General features: G+C 41.6%; 1 protein-coding gene across 3 annotated transcripts in view; it reads right to left on the bottom strand.

The window, feature by feature from the left end:
- Window positions 1–19,416, bottom strand: part of phlpp2 (PH domain and leucine rich repeat protein phosphatase 2) — a 38,660-nt gene that overhangs the window by 5,788 nt on the left and 13,456 nt on the right. For 2 of the 3 annotated variants that reach the window (XM_086287337.1, XM_086287348.1), the window contains 15 exons: window positions 17,844–18,034; window positions 16,663–16,788; window positions 12,818–12,972; window positions 10,397–10,543; window positions 9,744–9,974; window positions 6,375–6,577; window positions 6,156–6,216; window positions 5,405–5,500; window positions 4,712–4,867; window positions 2,129–2,329; window positions 1,720–1,882; window positions 1,508–1,638; window positions 1,291–1,404; window positions 392–586; window positions 50–281 (listed from right to left, as the gene is read on the bottom strand). In XM_086287337.1, the coding sequence (XP_086143463.1) occupies window positions 50–281; window positions 392–586; window positions 1,291–1,404; window positions 1,508–1,638; window positions 1,720–1,882; window positions 2,129–2,329; window positions 4,712–4,867; window positions 5,405–5,500; window positions 6,156–6,216; window positions 6,375–6,577; window positions 9,744–9,974; window positions 10,397–10,543; window positions 12,818–12,972; window positions 16,663–16,788; window positions 17,844–18,034 (2,402 nt within the window). The remainder of the gene's footprint in view (window positions 1–49; window positions 282–391; window positions 587–1,290; window positions 1,405–1,507; window positions 1,639–1,719; window positions 1,883–2,128; window positions 2,330–4,711; window positions 4,868–5,404; window positions 5,501–6,155; window positions 6,217–6,374; window positions 6,578–9,743; window positions 9,975–10,396; window positions 10,544–12,817; window positions 12,973–16,662; window positions 16,789–17,843; window positions 18,035–19,416) is intronic. The other variant, XM_086287343.1, reaches the window with a different exon arrangement.

Genomic DNA, 19,416 nt, shown 5'->3' with positions numbered 1-19,416 from the left:
TATGTGCAATTGCTCCCATTTAACAGCTGAAAACCAACATAGGCATTACCTCTGTAATAATGGCTTTACTGACTTTAACCTGCTCCATTTCCTCAGTGCAGTTCTCCAAACTGTAAACCTTAGAGAGAGGTACAGGTTGTCCATTTCGGCACAGCACGGCTTGGCAGGTACCCACATTGGCCACAGTAAGGCTAAAGGATGCTCCTGGATCTGAAGTCTCATGGTGGATGTAACACAGCAGGCCAGATGCACCCAGCTTCTGACCGGCCATACCAAGTTTCCTGCGCCCCCACCAATCGGCAAACGACAAAAACAAACTCTTACAGTCAGTGAATGCAAGTAAAAGCCAGGTATTGATAATGAAAAACAGTTACACAGAACAACATGTTACCTGTGTGAGGTGAGGAAAGTGTTGCACATATACACACTGTCAACACTAGAGTGCTGCAGCTCCTCGCACAGCACGTCTCCCATAGTGCACTGCAACAGGCGAGGCACTTCCTCGTTGCGGTCTCCGTCAAAGATACCATAGCATGCTTCCACGCTGTCTCTGAAGTGGTCTACAGCCAGCACAGACACACACAACCTGTCCCCAACAAAAGACGCACAATAATAGATTTAGCACATCCATCCACAAAACTTCGCCACGCTGTGTAAAATGTACAGCGCTCAGCATATTTATCACAACACCACTGATAAATCTATGGCAATGAATGAACAGTGTTTGTAATTACCAACATTATTTATTGTTTCTGTAAAAGTTAATCTGTCACTATGTGTTTCTTAAATATGACAGGCGGTCTAAGAAATGATCAAGTACTGAGAATAAAAACAAAGTGTAAAATATTTAAACTGTGCATTTAAATGAGAAGACATTATGTTCAATGTAGAGACTGAGAAATTAACCAGCGGCCTTCAGTTGCCACTGCATTAGAAAATTGCACTGCGTGGGCTTATGGCAGTGCAGTGAAAACAAGGAATCGATGAAAACTGCATCCACACAAAAACAATGTGAAACTCAACAGTGGAAAGAAACAGATGTGCATATTTTAAGATCAAGAAACTGTGCTGTTGCTTGGCTGGGCCCAAACTCTTAAGATGGGCTGAGGCAACAGTGTTATAGTTTCACTGTATGGAAGGTAAATAAATTATAAGCCAACACTATATGAATTATTGTTAAAAATAAATGATTCCAGCAACAGGTAATGATAAAATTGATATTAAAAAAAAAGACAACCCTATAACACAGTTATAGAAGAAAAACACAAAACAGAGAAGATCTGTACACACTTGTTCCTTTGCCCGCTCATTTCAGAGTAGCCATGCTTCCAAGGACTGGAGGCGCTCAGAGAGTCTCCTGCTGTTGTGGTAGATTTCTGGTCTAATTTCAGGGTGGTGATGTGGCTAAAAATAAAAGAGAAAAAAAGAAATACACTAGAGTGCACTGTACACCTTTATTGTGTGCCCCTATGTGACAAGAAGTTCAGTATTGGGTGCTGCGCCTCACCTGAAGAGATTGAGGGTTTTGTGTTCCAGCATCAGGCTGCTGTTGCCTGTCAGGTCCAGCTCTTGTAAAGTGGCAGGCAGGGAATCGGGCAGCTGGATCTCAGTGAGCTCATTGCAGCTTAGATCGACAAGCTAAAGAGATGCAAAACCAGGTGAGCCGAAACACCCTTAAAGTTGATCATGTGACACAAAGAAAACTGCAACGGGCCTGACCTTGATCTCAGGGAGGTTGAGGATCTCTGGAAAGACGCTGATGTGGTTCGAGTGTGCTATGAGGGTGTGCAGTCTCTTACAGCTGGACACAGTGGAGGGTATTGTTTTTAGATTGTTGCCGCTTAAATTTAGCTCCTCCAGCAGTTCCAGCTTACTTAGCTTACTAAAGACACAAACATGAAACAATAACAGCTGGGCTGAAACGGGAAAAACTTACATTGAATTTATAATGCAAGTAATGCTTCAGTAATTATTCTTAATAATAACTTCTTTAACTGCACAGTAACCCTAAAGAAGCACCACACATTTTGTTGATCCTCATAAAGTATTTTGTGGGTGCTTAAAAGGGTTCAATTTGCACCTTGGTTTAAACTAATAGTTAAGACACACAGAAGGCAGGAGAACTCACCTGGCAGGGAATGAGAGTAACTGGTTGTAGGCAATGTGGAGGATCCGCAGGTTCTGGTGTCCGATCAGCAGAGCGCCACAATTCTCGCTCAGGTTGTTCTCCGTCAGGTAGAGCTCCTGGAGTGTGCTGAGGCTCTCCTCTGATTGGCTGCTCGGCGGAATGCTTTCCAAGGCATTGGCTGACACGTTTAAGTATTTCAGGCTGTAAGAGAAGACAAACAGAAAAACAATTAACACAACAGCTCAAGTAATCAGCAGTGCATCTGAGGAACGCACCCACCCATTCAAATCCCGTTTACCGCAGCTGATGTTCAAGCTAAAAGGTTTTGAAGACTGTTGATGGCTGATAAACGGTATCAGTAACATCGCATGATTCTCATATTGAATATACTTGACAGAGTATATTTCAGTGAAAGTGAAGCGAGCTCAGTCTGCTGGTGTTTGGGAGGCCGGGTGCAAATTGAATTTGATTACGACACATTTTCACCCTGTTTGCGATGAAACATGTTTAACTGCAAATTAAATAATATTCCAGGTGGCCTCAGCTTCTGCAGCGAAATGAAGACGACTGAGGCGTCTGAAATCTGCATTTAAAGAATTATAGAGATTTTAGGAGCTTCCATATTTTCTAACATAAAAAGCCTTCTTCTAATTTATTCTTGCGGGTGGAGCATTGATTTGCATTTCATTGACCCTGCGCATTAAAGTGGGCCAGTAATATGAGCTCCAGTGGTTGTTATGTAATTGGTGTCAAGTCATTTTCTGTGTTTATCATGTACTGTAAAGTAATAAAACTTGTCCCTCTGACCCAGTGAGGAGTGAATCTCATCACGCTGTTGTTATAAACCAGCCTCAGACATTACTGGCGTGCACTGACAGCTCTCCAGCTCATACACACCACGATAAAGTTTACAGCTTATTTGGAGGTCTGGCTTTTTTTATGTTTAACATAGTTAAATAAAAAATTAAATGGAGTTGTGTTCAGTTAGTTACTGAGAAACCTAATTAAACTATATACACTGTTTAAAATGCTTTTAATTACAAATGAGTAACATCCGTGAGGTTAAGGTTGTCTCCATAGGAGAAAATCGTCTTGGATCTGGAGACTACTGCATCAAAACCCTTTACCTTCTTAATGAGCACGTGCTCAGAGTACAACAAATGGGATGGATAAGCTAAAATGTGACTCTTTTTGACCTGGTTGCGTATTTCTGGATATTCTGGGTCACTAAGTAGTTGGAGAAAAAACCCATAAAAGGTACGATGGCTTACAAGGAGTTGTTCTATACATTTGGGCCACCTCTGTTACTTTGTTATCGTTTTTGCTTAGCTCTCTGATTTGAATTTGCACTACCTCTCTTCGATTTTCAGTGCTGCTTTCATTCTGAACTTTTACAAAAATAAAATACTGGAGGCTGCCAGTGCTACCTGTCAGCCTCCTAGTAGATTATTATGCTATAAATTAGAAAATCCTTGGTAATTTCAGAAAGTTTACCTGAACTTGTGTGACATTTTAAGCAGACACACCTATGGCATGAATTTCAAAATTCTAAGTCGCCTCGTTCTCGAGTTATGGCATGGACAAACTTGGGTGTCCGCACCGCCTGCCCGGGAGGGTGGTGACAATACCCCATCGGTCATTTATGGCTAAGGGATAAAAACATAACTTTATACGCTAAAGTTTGTTTACCAGCAATCAAATTTCTATCATTCTACCAAACCTGAAGAAACACCTACAGCCTACAGAGTAATTTCTTTATTGCCCAGTTCATAACATTTAATAAAGCAATAAAGAAAGATTAGGCCATCTTCTCCTTTATTTCCCAAGGGACGGCCACAGCAGATCGTCAGTTTGATCTGTTACAGATTTTACACTGGATGCCCTTCAAAACACACCCCTCCCATTAATCCAGGCTTGGGACCAGTACCAGGAGTCCAGTAGTTTGTGATCCCCTGAGGCTCTGGTCCCATAACAGGGATCTTTTTTGTGTAAGTCAAATATGTTAGCCACTACACCATGGTATCAAAAATTAAGTAAGTAATAAGTAAGTAGCTAAGTAATAAAAAAAGATCATTAAATTTAATAAGTTACATTACAGTACATGTTTTGAATAAACGGTTACATTACATTGCATTTTTCAGATGGGTAGCTAGTATTCTGTAACCTATTTTATTTGGAATAAAAATAACCCTCCTAACATCGCTCTCAGGAAACACATAATGCACAAAGTAGTCACTCCCATTACATCTCGGCAATAGAGACAGTAAAGTGCATTAGACCATTTGAACTGCTAATGGGTGTTAAAAGATTGACCACACAGGAAACAGGAGAGAAAATGAATCTCCAGTTATGGTGTGGAATGCTCCACTGATCTTGACCACAATCTCTTCCTATAATCTCCACTTCATTCCCAAAACAATGAGCTGTAGTACAATGACTGTCCACTGCAACACAACAGGGAAGTCACTGCCAATAAAAGTTTCGAAGCAGGCGAGCCAGCTGATAAAGGACACAAATGATAACACGAAAAAGTCAAAAAGGCCACTGAAAAAAGAAGGAGAGAGTACAGCGATTCAGACTTACTTTAAGGCCTTCAGAAACAGACTCTCTGGAAGCTCAGCTAGCATGTTGTGCTGGAGGTCCAGGGCTTCCAGAGGGACATGGTCAAGGAGTTCAGGCACTCTTTGCAAGCGATTGTATCCCGTCAGCAGCTTCCTCAAACTCAAGCTGTTAAGCAGTCTGCTGGAGGCCAGAAGACACATCACAGAGCAAGATCAGGAAAAGAAAAAGCACTTATGAAACTTTGCGGGTGGTGGGTAGCCCTCACCAATCTATCAGTGACCTACTGACCTACAGTTTACCTGCCCATACAAACTAGCACAATAGCTTTTCCCCCAGATACCAGCAACAAAGTTATGAGTGCGTACAAAAGACAGGGGAGCAGCATCCAGTTTTCAAAAGTCTTTTCTGATTCATTCACTGTTGTCTGATACAAATACTAGAGCCTGGCAGTGAATGAGGGTACTCTGAGCCAGGCACTATAAGATGGCCACGTTTTAATGTTGCAGCCAAAACACACAGACACAAGAAAACCTCACACCACATTTTCACTACTGTAAAAAATGGTCTTTATCTGCACCAGCTGGCATTCATGCGAGTAGTTAGAAAGAATGTTTAAAATCATATCTCATTATTAAGGATTTTAGGCAGCTGTTTATTAAACGACAGGCGGAATAAATTCAATTTGTGCAAAAATGTTTAAAAAAGGTTCATAACCTGGAAGGAAGCTCCGACAGGAGGTTACGCGTAATGTCCAGCATCTCAATTTTTCTGCAGTCACACACCCAGTCTGGAAGATACTCCAAGAGGTTCCTGTCTCAACACACACACACACAGAAACACACACACGAACTGAGCAGTTGGTCAGGCCAAACCGATATTCTCCAGGGCTATTTAGCCCTGCAAATGATCTGTACTTTAACAAAAACAATTAGCGCGTGCAGTTGGGGATAGATGTTTGGTAGAAAGAAATTGTGCAGATGTTTCTCACACTGGCAAAAACACAAGACAGCTTATTTAACCACTGGCCTATTTCAAAGTTTGAAAGGTTCGTGACCTTAAAAGAGATTTCTCAGATTTGCGCATCTTTTACTCATTTATCTGTCCAGCTATTATTTAATCCCTACAGGCAAAGTGACTCTAACAGCTGAAAGGATGAGAATATGCTGCAAAGGGGCTTCAGCTGCCTTTGCCGACATGATAAAAAATAAACCAAAGCGATGATTACAATTCCTCCAAGTCCCATAAATTTTCCATAAATATTGTAACTCCAAATCCTTTAACAGTTATATAAGTACACAGAATATGTTTGGAGGTTGTTGGGTGATAATGATCTATTTCAGTATTCATGTTGATTTACAACCACATAAACACTGAGCAGAACTAGATTAATGAGCACAAAGACAAAGATACTATTTTTAGACATCAGCGTCTCTGTAGCCACTTCTTATTCCCAGCCAGAACTCACTGTGATAGGTCCATGTGCGTCAGCTGGTTAGGGACTGGATAGATGTTGACTGTTGTAAGGCCTGTAGGCAGATAAAGGCAGCAATCATCAACCAAACATCTGGACCATTCCTACGTGCACTTACATGATGCATGTAACAGTGGAGGGAAGGGCAGGAACATACAGACAAATAGCCAGTGATGCATTAATAGCAGCTACTTGACGCTCTATTTGACTCACGGTTGCTGCTGGCATGAAGCATGCGCAGTGTGAAACCGCTGAGTGTGAGTGTCCCCAGCTGGTTGCGTTGGCAGTGCAGAGTCTCCAGGTTGCACACAGAGCCGAGGTCTAGCGATTCTAAGTAGTTGTCCCGCAAGTCCAGCTGGGTCACCTGGCTCACTACCTCTAGATTCTCACTTTTCACCCACCGCAATCCATTCAGCCTATATTTAACAGAGAGAACAGAGCACAGAAAAAAGGATTTTGTATGCAAGCGGCATGATTTTTAGGGCTGTCCCAAATCAGTTTATCTTTTAAAATATCATATCACAACCTTTGATGCCGGTAATACGTTTAAAAACACCTTCCTCACATAGTGAAACGAAAAGGAAATACATTCTGATTTCAGGAGTGCACGGTACATCACTGTACTCAGATACATGCTCTTTAGTAGCTCATCCATCTTTCATGAGAGCTGCCAGCATAAATTCACCACAGCTGCACCTTGGTCCTTATAAATATAGCCTGCACACCACAACTTAACTCACAAGGTTGAGAAATTATCTTGCTGTGGTTGGAGGAATGGTTGCCAGCTTAATCTTCGCACCACAAGAAAAATTAGCATGTTTTTTTATCCCAGTTTACCAGCCATGGAGGTCCCCTTGAGCAAGACACCCCACTTGTACGGTGCAGAGTTCTTTCTCACTGTGCTGCCTTGTATAATCATCCCTCTGTTTTCATATAGTTGTGTTTTTCTCTTTGCCCTTTGTCAGTCTCTTGTGCCTTATATCTTTCCATATTCTTTTTATTTATTTATTTTATTCCTCTGGACTTTGTGTTTTCATGTTTTTGATTTTGGTCAATAAAGGCTCATTTTGTTTTCTGCCTCGTCAGGCTCTGCATCTTGCAGTCAGGTCCTCTCTTTGCCGTCCCTCCATATGACATATTGTTTATTTGTGAACTGCTTAGAGGCTGGCATATACAGAGTGGAACAATGTCAGGATAATCAATTCAGGACACTGTCAGAAGTTTCCCTTACTCAGTCAAAAGAGCTTGCAAAGACTACGATGACCTGGATGACTGAGAACCTTCACAGACATATTTTCCCTTACTCACATACTACAGTATATCACACAGCAGGAGATAGTTTACTTCAAATGCATCCTGCTGGAAATGAACTGCGCTTCCAGGATAGAGCACGCAGGAGGTAGGACACATGACACCCACTCACTCGCTTAAATTTACTGGACAATTTCCTGTGCTAGCCTCGCGCAGGCTCAGTCAGCCATGTGATAGGGAGCTGGCAGGTTAAAGGCCACTTAATGTCAGATCCAACTATGTTGATGATTTGCGTTCTCACATTCACAGTACAGGTACAGTGTCATGAAAAGTACCCCCCCCCCCCCTTCCTTATTGCTTAGTTTTTTAATATTTGCCACACCTACATGTTTCAGATCATCAAACAAATTGTAATATCAGATAAACATAACGCAAGTAAATACAAAGTGCAGTTTTTGAATTAAGATTTCAGATATTAAGGGGAAAAAACTATCCAAACCTACCTCACCCTCTGTGAAAACTAACAAGCACTGAATCATGAATTAAGTGTGATTAACATGATTTTTTCAAAAGATTTTTCTTCAATAGAGTGATTTCTTGATTTCAGACTTCCTGTCTGAGAAGTAGTAGCCTAAAACACCTTAAAAAGCAACATATCATACCATGATGTAAAAATACAGCTTAGATACAAGTCAGTGACATTTATCAGTCTGGAATGTGCTTTAAAGCCATTTTTAAGGGTTTGGGATTCCAGTGAACCACAGTAAGAGCGATTATCCACAAATAGAGAAAACTTGAAAGAGAGATAAACCTTTTCAGGAGTGGCCGGCCTACCAAAATTTGCATATCGACGACCCATCCAGGTGGTCACGAAAGAGCCATCTACAGAACTGCAGGTGGCACTTGCTTCGGTTAAGGTCAGAGTCCACGCTTAAACAATAAGAAAGGGACTGGGCAAAACTGCCACCTAAAAACTACACAAAGATTCGGTCTTTGGTCTCACATTTGTCAAAAAACATCTTGATGATCCCCAAGACGTTGGGAAAATATTCTGTGGACTAATGAGAGAAAAGTGGAACTTTTTGGAAGGTTTGAGTCCCGTTACATTTGGCATAAAACTTCTCACAGTGTAACCAGATGGGTTACTCTCCCTGCTCCAACACTCTCTGTCTCTCTCCCTCTCTCTCCCTGCCGATCCAGGTTGCTCCTTTGCCTTTTCTCTGAGCGTGATATCAGGCACCAGGGAATTTTTTTGCGATAACCCAGGCAGCTTTGATCATGTTCTGCAACAGTTACAGGTACTCTAATCTGTGTGTTTGTCCTCCTCTATCCTATCTACCCTACTAGATTAACCACCATGCCACAACAGCATTTTATAAAAAAGAACATCATACCAACAGTGAAACATGGTGGTGATTGCAACTCTAACTCTGAATGACTCAAAAAAAGAAAGAAAATCAAGGATTGGTGGAGTGGTCTAGTCAAAGTCTGTTTGAGATCATTTAAATGTGATTGAGATGCTTTTACAGGACCGTAAAAAGGCCGGCTGTGATCAAAAAGCCTTCAGTGTGGCTGAATTAAAACAATTCTGCAAAGAAGAGCGGACCAAAATTCCTGTACAGCAATATGAAAGATTAATTGCCACCTACTGCAAATGCTTGGCTGCAGTTCTTGCTGCCAAGAGTGGCACAACCAGTTATTAGGTTTAGGGGGCAATTAATGTTTGACATAAGGTCGAGTAGGTTTGTTTGGCTTGTTTCCCCTAATAACGAAAATCTTAATTTAAAAACTACATTTTGCATTTACTCAGGTTAATTTGTGTATTAATGAAATATGACACGTATGCAAAACAACTAAGAAATCAGGGAGGGAGCAAATATTTTCTTCAGGGCACTGCACGTCTAAAAACGTTTAGTGCTGCAGTGCAGTGAAAAGTACAATTCTGGACAGCTCCCTGGTGTTAAATTGGACACTGCATTTATTCAGAGGAAATGTGCCATCTATGAACATTTGTTAAAGAAATAGGTAAGGCTTAGGTGAATGCAGCCCTGGCTGAAGTTCAGGACATTTAATGGAGAAAGAGACAAAAGAGGAACTTGTAGCTAATTGGCAGCACAGAATTATTCTCCACCTGCCACCTCTCTTTGTAGGCACTGAAAGAATGACAGTCATTAGTAGGATCCTTTTAAATATTATATCCTGATCCAGCATTATTCTATTCAATAACATATGGCTGAGCAGAAGACCAAGCAGAGAAGGATATGACAGAGTGGAATGAGTCAAAGGGAAGCGCAGATGCTGAGAGCTGTTTGTTCCTCACTGGCCTCTTACCGGAGGTCAATGTTTTTCAGGTGGCTCATTCTGACCAGAGTGCACAAATCCAGACTCTCCACTCTGTTCCCAGCCATAGCCAGCTTGTCAACTACACTCAATCTCTCCAGCACAGCAGGGACGTGAGAGAAGCTGTTAAAGGAAAGCCCCAGGCTGTTGAGCTGAAACAGGCCACCCATCTCATCAGGCAGGGAGCTGAGGTGGTTTCCATCCAAAGACAGCGTCTGCAGGCTAAGAGAAAGAAAGGGACAAAACAGTCCTTTGCTTTCTTTTACTTTAGAGAGCGGACAAAATATCTGCTCACAACAATTTGTATTTGTAGCCATTATCTATTGCACAGCGACCTAGGAAATGCTGCATGATTTAGCTTTATTTTATCAGAGTGCATAACAAAATGTTCTGTCCTTTTCAACTCCCTTATTCCCTCATTATGTGTATAGTGGATTAAAAGTACAAACCACAATGGCGACTGGCAAAAAATAATTATTGCATCCTTTTCGAAAAATATAATTTAATGCGCCTTTTATTTATTTTGCAACTCTGGCATCTAACTGACATTTCTAACATCTTTTGTCTGTGCTGCTATCAACTGATATCTCAACAAAGTGTACCTATGCAATGTACGCACTGTGTGCAATTGACGTGTGCCAAACCTTTGAAGGTTGCCTATCTGTAGAGGGATGGCGTGGAGACTGTTACAGGAGAGGTTGAGTTCAGTTAGGGTGAGGATCTCGCACACACACTCGGGGAACACACCCAGACGGTTATGAGATAAGTTCAGGCTCTTCAGCTGAGAAAACCTGACAAAAGAAAAAACTGAATGTGAAGTCTACGGGCTCACTTTGTTTACGATTTACATTATCTGCATTTGCAAAAAAAAAAAAAAGTATATCAGGAATGAACACCATCAAGGCCATCAAACTGTGTTTGAATTCACCACTGTCATGTATCACAGACATACTGCTCTCAAAAAAGTTTAAACTGGTCGATATAAAAAAGAACACAGATGGGCTTTATGTCTGGAACAAAACAGCGATCAAATCATGCAAGTTAAAGTACGAGAGGTAAATGTTTATTTGTGGTTCTGCTTTTGTCATCGTTGTTGCCTTCAGTGGATGACTGGTTCAGCACACTGTGGTGAAAGAGCAGTAAAAATAGTTTAAATCCATGTTGTCCACCCTCCAGCAGAGGCTGAACAGCACTTCTCAATAGTCTGGTGAACATTGTTGGACGTGTGCTGCACGGTAGGAGTTCTGTAATATTTTGTAATGCTGCTTCAGGCTTCACCATGTTATGCCTGTTTCAGGCAACAAAGAACAGTATTCATAACTGATAGGAGCGATTTAAATACACACACACACATATATGTATTTAAATCGCTCCTATCACTTCCCTGATATTAACAGTTGATATCTCAGTTTAGAGTGGCCAGGCCTGCTTTGCATACAACACATAAATGTGATTTTCATTTCTCTCTTCATGTGCATTTGTTGATTAAAACATATAATCACACCCTGTGGTCACAACTAGAAATTCTATCTTGATTACTAATTTTCACCTCCCATTTTGCACCCCAGATGCTGGGAGTGTTGTCATGAGTCACAACACTATTCACATGTAATATTCTTCTCCTTCTTCTTTCGGCTGCCGCCTTTAAGGCTTGCTACAGCAGATCGTCTAGCGCTATCTCACCTTATCCCTAGCGTCCTCTCCTATCACACCAACCCTCTGAATGTCCTTCTTCACTACATTCATGAACTTCCTCTGTGCTCTTCTGCTTTTCCTCCTGCCTGGCAGCTCCATCTTCAGTTTCCTTTGTCCAGTGTATCCACTATCCATCCTCTGCACACGTCCAAACAATCTCAGGATTGACTCTTTAACTCCATCTTGAAACTTTTCAACCTAAGCTTTCCCTCTGATTAATTCGTTTCCAATCTCTGCCATCTTCAACTCCACCTCCATCTGTGCAACAGCTTCTAAACTGTATATCACAGCAGGTGTCACTACGGCGTTGTACATCATCCTTTTCACTCTTGCTACTATCCTTCTGTCACTAATCACATCTGACGCTCGTCTCCACCCACTCCACCCTGCCTGCAGTTACTTCTTTTCCTCTCTTCTGTACTGTCCATAGCTTTGGATCTTTGACCCCATCTCTCTCACACATGTATTCTGTCTTGTGTCTATTGACTTTCATTCCTCTTCTCTTCAGAGCTTAACTCCACCTCTCCGGGCTCTCTTCCACCTGCTCTCTGCAGTTACGTCTGCGAACATCATAGTCCGCAGAGACTCCTGCCTGACCTCATCTGTCAGCCTGTCCACCACAATTGCTCACCAACTTTATTCTAAATACAACATCAAGAAGAGCAGTGAAAGAGAAACCAGTCTTCTTAGTAAGCTGCAGAAAAGAATCTTTTTATAACAGCATGCATTCAGTACACTAACACCCATTCAACCAGGCATTCAACAGAAACTAAAGCGGGTTGAGTCACAATTTATAGCAATGTGCTAATGACCTCAGCTTGTTTAAACAGGCTCAGCTCCAAGGAGCAAGGACATACACCTAAATTCATGCCCTATGTAATGAAAGCCACACATACGGAGCCACAGATATGACATAAATGAGTGGGGATCATTAAATGTGTGATAACAAAGAGATGTGCAACATATGCTCACAGTAACACTGAAACAGCAGACTAACTGGAAAATAACTAGAGTGAAAAACATAGTAATCAATGAATTATTATTAAAATTTTAAAGAGACTATCTAATAAAGCACATAATTAGTGAACAAACAACAAAATATTTTGTGATATTATTAAATAACTAATTTCCATCCAAAAGTAACGAAGGGACGGCGACTGTCAAGTTTAAAAGGTTTTACTGATAAAAGCTTTCCAAAGCCCCGGCCATCAAAATAACAAGCACTGGGGATTCAATGCAGTGGCCAAGGCATAGTTCAGCGAGACAGATACTTAGCACCATACGGATATGATAGCGTGCTCTCCAGCCACAGGACGATGTAATACCATCTCTTTCTTGCAAAGATGTTTCATTTGATTTCATGTGGTTACCTGGGGAGGTTGAGCAGGCCTCCAGGTCCCTGCAGGCTCATGAAGTTGTGTCGCAAGTTGAGATGGGTAATGTCCTGACTGTAAAACAGATATTCAGGCACTGCTTCCAGACTGTAGCAGGACAAGTCCACTAGGCTTACCGTCTGAGACACCACCTAAACACGCATGCAGACACAAGCAGACTGAGTTAACACCGAGTTACAATTCATGTACCTAAAGCATCACTCTTACATGCAAACTTGGCTATGTCGAATATTTTTACATTAAAATAAGCATGACATGGTGCAACCACAGCTACAACTGTCAGGCAACATTTCTAAAAATGAGAGCTACGAGCTCACATCTGATGATTCATTTTAGAATAACATATTAGCTACGTGTTTGTCGTCTATTTAAAAGTCAAGGGTCAAGTAGTGAGTTGTGCTCAGCTTTATGATATATGACAAAAACTGAGTTCCACTGACTTCCGTATCGGCACTACCGAGCTGCCTCATCAAGAATTAACTCAGATAGTTTCCCACATTCCAGTACAAGAAGTTTCTAGGAAAGCAACAGTTAAAACAGTAACAGAATAACCAGTTAAAGTTTGATCTTATTAACCAAAAGCATGATGATTTGCAGTATGTTAGGTACAGCTTATGCATTGGATGTCAAAATGTCTTTATATCACGGGGCAAACACAGCCCACAGACCAGTGAAACTCCCCGTTCTGTCACTGTACAGATGTTTAACTGCAAATTTAATCCTAGGGTTATCTTAGTATTAAAAAAGTCACGTAATTACAACAGCATGTCGTTTTTCTACACAATAGGAAGACACTGCGCTAGTAAATGAAGAAAGTAATCTGTCAGCATGACTGTTTGGGCTTTAACTATAAGAAATAATTGTGAATAATTACAGAAAAGTTCTGGGAGCTCGATGCCGAGACTGTCCTGTAGGTTCTATAAAACTTAGCAAAAAATGTTAGTTTCTGTTTTTTTCTTTCTAACTTTGGACACACTGTAATAAAAACAAACAAATTTTAAAAAGAGAAAAAAACAACAACTTTTCTGTCATTTAAATCTTTTCCATTACTTATCTCTTACTTAGTTGGTGTAATATAAATGTCCATGGGGGAGGTCTGGGAGACATTTTCCAAAGCAATTCAGATACTGGTGCCAAGGCCTTACAATTGACACCTCTGGCTTATGCTGTCTATATAACAGCCCTGTCTTTAAGCTTACCATCATCATGGTTGTCTTTCTTTTCTTTTCTTTTTTTCAGGAAACTGATCGTCATGCGTGTGTGTGAGAGGTTTGAGTTTGTTCTTGATTCTTTACCCGTTCCTTTAAATTTATGAATTGTTTATATTCAAGTTTTGTAATAGTTAGCCCTGAAATTTGCATTCTCTAGTGCATCCGAGTTTGTTATTTCTATTTCTTCATTATGTGAGCGCCCCTTTCATGCCCTGTCTGTCCCAGTCATGTCTCTGTGTTTTGTTATCCTTTCTGTCTCCCCGGTCACATTCCCGTGTCTGTCTGATCTCACTGCGTTTTGTCTGCATTCCCTGTCTTGTCTAATTAATACTTGTCCTGTCCCCGTGTTTATCCCTTACTGTTAATGTCTGATTATGTGTCCTAGTCTGAGTCTTAGTGTGTGTTTCTTCCTGTTTTATTTTGATAGTCACCAGTCCTGCGTGAGAGACGGTTCAGGTTTGCCTTCCCTGTCTCGTTAGTTATGATTCAGTTCAGCTATGTTCCCATGTGCGTCCACTTCTCTGAATCACCCTCCTCTGTACACATTGTTTGCTTCTCCCTCATTGTAGGTGAAATCTTCTGCCTGTCAGTTCTCATTATGTCCTGTTATTGTTTAGTTTTGTATTTGCCTTTTTTGCAATGAAGCTCTGATTTTGAGTTTAGTTCCATTTGCTGACTCCTACATTCTACCTGCTTACATGACAGTGATTTTATAGAGTTGCTGACGCCTTGTGATCCTGTCCAGTTTGCAGTGCTGTTGTGAAACTTTTTCCACATAAATTTTAAGCACCAGGGAGGGTGTGATTGCATCTAGAGTTGGGATTTTACTGCTGTTTGTCACTGGATTTTTTTTTCCCCTCACAGACCTGGGAGACTATAGTTTACATGCTGGCCATCAGTCCAGGCTATGTAGCAGTGCTAAGTCAGTCTACTCTGACAATCATCTCCCCCATTAGCTCCAGAGCTGCACACTGTGCAGCTACGCAGAAAATGGGATGGCTGCTCAGTCAAGCATGGCATCACGTCACTGGCTGATAAAGACGAAACTGCTCTTCTCCCACAAAACAACTCACAGGACAGATGCCCTCTGTTCCTTCAAAAAAAAAAAAAATCAGTGATGCGACACTCTGAGATCGAATTGGAAGGTCGGGACAGATTTTGCTGTTTTGAATTATTTGCTTTGTAATTCAACACTGAAACGATGAAACACAGCAAAGATATGTCAGTTTAGGTATGATGGGTAGTTCAGTCCTTAATCAACGTGACACAAAGTTTCCTGCAAAGCTGAGAAACTGGAGCACTTGGGCCACTAGCACAGCCGATCACAGCTTGAGTTACAACATCACAGTTTAATATTTCATTGAGATTCTGTAAAATGTGTTAATGGCATCTATAAAAGTAAAAGCCATTTCTTGAGAAATATCTAGTCCAGTCAGGCTGGACTTGATTAAAATCTCCACAGACTTGGACATTACTTTTGAGTGACTAAAACTGCATTTTAGCTGCTATGTTATCAGTTTTGATATTTTATTTGATATATATACATACATACATAAAGCCTGGAGGGCTATTGCTTAAGACGATTTGTAAAAAATTAGAAGAAAGTCTGTCTCTTTGGAACCAAAATATAAAGAAATGTTCTTCAAATAGCTAAACGCTCAACAATCGAAGTGCCTAAGATGATGTGAGTTTCTTTTGCAGCAATTAACATCTGACAAACACTGAATTTTCATTGTTAATGTGATTGTTGTAAAATGCAAATGCTTTTTTTTTACAGTCTGACTTCCAAGATATCCAGAAGTGCTAATTAAGAAAGCAAAAATGCACTCCCTGACCGTTAGCCTCGTACACAGGCTTCTGATTTAAGCGATGTAGCATAAACGTCGGCCCAAATCCACCAAAAACCTTCATCGGCCATCAACTGCAGTCTCCATAGAAACCTCTAGTCTAATACTCAGCTAAAATACAGTTCGCTAACAGGCTCGTCTAACCCAGTAATCCATACCACCGTGAAAGAAAGAGATCTTAGCATGAATCTGCAGCTAATTGGATTTTCTTTATTTCTGTTGGCTTTCTCCTTCCATGGCTAATTGTATGTTGGCTCAGCCTCTGTGGAGGCTCTCACAGAGGCTGTTCAGCTCCAAGAAGGAGCCGCAGCACAACAGACATTAATTAGGATATTAGAGACAAAGCAATCTGCGCAGTGCAGAGACAATGATTTTCTTTTTGAAGAGCTCTTAGAAGTCTCTGAAAGGCCCATAGATTTATTGTATATCACACAAATACAAAAATACATTCATTTCACATCATCTGACTCACAGACATTCTGATTTAAGTTTAAAAAAAACACAGGAGATAATTAATCTGTATTTCAAGAGTGGGACCACCTCCACACACGCCCCTTCTGGTTCTATATATCTACATATGACCCCCCCCTTTCCCCATTTGTTCTCATTTTCCCACCCTCCCTCTCCTCTGCAAGGCCCGCCAGTCCCATCTGAGGTCTTCCCCAAACCTACTAGAAATGCCGTCAAACCTAAAGTGAGGATGTGGTCCCAGCTAGTGAATGTTTAATGTACAGATAGTGAGACGCGCTCGCCTTTGACTTACCTTTGACGCCTGCCGGTGCCATCGCTGATAGTCTGCAAGTGTGTCAAAGTTGACAAAGTATGTCTGGGCCTGAGACCCGGCTGAGCTGAACATCAGACAGTGCTGCCTCCGCTTCACCTCCTCCACCTCGACACAAAGACAACACAGAGATGAGATCAGGAACACTGAACAGACATATTTAATTTGTGGTGATTTTGTGTTTGTTTCTTTTAGTGTGTTTTTGTCTGCTACATTCAGTGATTCTGATTTTGACATTTCCAAAAAAAACCTTAGATAACATGTTTAAATCTGGTCAACTTGGATAAAACATTAGCTGGAGGCCACAAAGACTGCAGCGATAGCGCAAAAGCATTTAACTCTGTATTTCTGTGACACTAGTGGACTCATTCAGCACAACTGGAAAAAGAAAATAAAAAGAAAACCTGGGATACACATTAGCCACAATGCAACTCCAAGAGCAACACTGATTCTGCTATGCTAGTAGAGAATTCATTCAAGATCTAAAACTTGCCAATGTGGAAGTCCTTTAAATCCTGCATTCCTTCTAATGGCCAACAGGGGGAGATACTAAGATTTCCAAATTATGCCTGGTTGTGTAGAGGCTTATAGGAAAATGACCCTTTTTTGCTCACTTGATGCCAACCTCAGGAAAAACTTTTTTTTTCTGGTGAGTTTAGGGTCTTAGCGTCCGTAACAAAGACATTATTAAAAGTTCAGAAGGAATACACAGTAGCAGGTGTGTGACTGAAAAGTGTGCAGTGTCCTTCGGTTTTTCGAGCCGAGCCACCACTCGCTCTACATTTGCAGTTTCAAACCACCAAGCTGCCAACCGATGATTTCCATCTTTTATATACAGTCTATGGTTTCACGTGGAGATACAGAGTGTGCCACTGAAGTTTTATCAGCTCAAACACAAACACACCGATTTTTTATGTATTTTGCGCTTTAGTGTGCAGCTTTGCTAATCTTTGAGTAAGAGGATCTTGCATTCTCTGTTGGCTGAGAACTTTTCATGACACGGTTCTGCAGGCATGTCATCTTTTTAACTTTATCCAGACGACCAACCCAGCTGTGTTGTTGAAGAGTGTTATGGCACAGCTTGGAGCATGTCCTCCGCCCTGGAGAAAGTGAAAGCTTACCACCCTTTCAGGCTGTCAAAGCTCTAAACCTTGAACTCTCACCTTTCCCCCCACCAGGGGCAGGATGTGCATCTTCCCGGTGAGGCTGTCTTTCACAGAGGCCACGATCAAACAGGTGCCACAGAGAATGACCTGCCGCTCGGCCCACTTGTGCAGCTGAGTCTTGCCCTTCCTGACGCTGAACACGCCTTTCAGCAAGGTCCGCTCCTGCTGGTCCGCATTCACTGGACGCTCTGGGAGAGAAAGCCCACGCACAGATGTTAGTGCAAATCTGCAGCAATCGATCTAATGCAAATAAACCCAAAGCCACTGCTGAGATAAGCAAATTGAGCTAATTAATTGCAAATGTTTTGCAGTTACGCATTAGACAAAGGTTCCAGAAAATGAAGTCACATAAGTACTCGAAGGTCATTATGATATCACCTGTCCGTTAGTCAGCTCCACAGTATAGCTATTCCAAGAAATGGTCTTACATCAGTGCTTAGGACTGTGCTTACTGAAAAATAATTCATTTGTTCTTCCACTAATCAGAAGAGAGTTTAAACTTTAAACTCCATTATTAAGCATCTATTAAATTAAAGCCATATTAGAGCTCTTCTGTTCAGCTCAGTTGGAAAGGTTTCTCTCTACTCCCTGCTGCCAACCCAACATATAAGAGGCATCAGTCATATTGATGAATGAGTCAGGGTTTTGTCACATTTAACTCCACTCTGCTCAGTTTAATTATGCCAAGTTGCACTACAGGTAGTCTTAGCTGGCCATTGCTGAAGGATACATCAGACAGCAGTGCTGCCGTCTCTGCCAAGTACACTCAGGTTAATAGCAGGTCAAACAAGCACAGAGGAGACACTGCCTCAGCCTCCTGTCCTCTGTTGTTAAATTTTCCTCGAACCAACTTATGCTGCCTCCCACTCGGAGGCTCTCGTTGGCAATCTGCTTTCGCTCGCTCTCGCTCTCGCTTCACGTCTAACTTGTTTTCATTCTCCACCTCCCCTTCCGCTTCACAAGGGCATCTAAACGAAATGAGAGCCCCCTCATGTTTTTCTTCGCCAAGGAAAACTGATAATGAACAAGCCAAGTGCTTCTGACAACAAATTGGCTCGCTGGCAGATCAATAGCAGCTCCTGATCCTTGGGTGTCCCTCACTCAGAGAGAAAATTAGAGACACAAAAACCTCACGGGGTCGATGACGGGTACAATGGAGGTATCTAAAAGGGGGAAAAACAGCTGGACTGTAGATAAGTGCTTTTTCTTGCCGCCTGTGGCAGGAAACTGTCGAGTCACGCTCTGCTTTAGTTACTCTGTGTTCCCAGAGCTTCAGATTAAAACTCGCAATTAAGAAAAACATCATCCCTCTGCAGTGCACAAATCAGCTCGATACAAACTGACACAGACCGACAGGATGCCCTCACAGCCTTCGCAGCACATCACCAGAAACAACCACGCTCTATATCCGGCTTTGTTAAGGCCCATTTGTGGTAATTTCATGGCAAACCTTTATAAGAGCACCGCATGCAGGATGGTAACACATACGCCCGTCTCTAGTAAAAGACAGAATTCCAAAACAGCCCTAAAACCAGGAAAATGTGGTTTCATCCCTGATAATATTGTCACC

Source organism: Aulonocara sp. 'chitande type north' Nkhata Bay, linkage group LG1 (assembly GCF_057382095.1).
Source record: "Aulonocara sp. 'chitande type north' Nkhata Bay isolate Kocher_YH1m ecotype deep benthic linkage group LG1, A_spYH_male_GT1.1, whole genome shotgun sequence".
Taxonomy (NCBI): domain Eukaryota; kingdom Metazoa; phylum Chordata; class Actinopteri; order Cichliformes; family Cichlidae; genus Aulonocara; species Aulonocara sp. 'chitande type north' Nkhata Bay.
The sequence above is the reverse complement of the archived record's forward strand: the minus strand, read 5'-3'. Positions and strand labels throughout refer to the sequence as shown.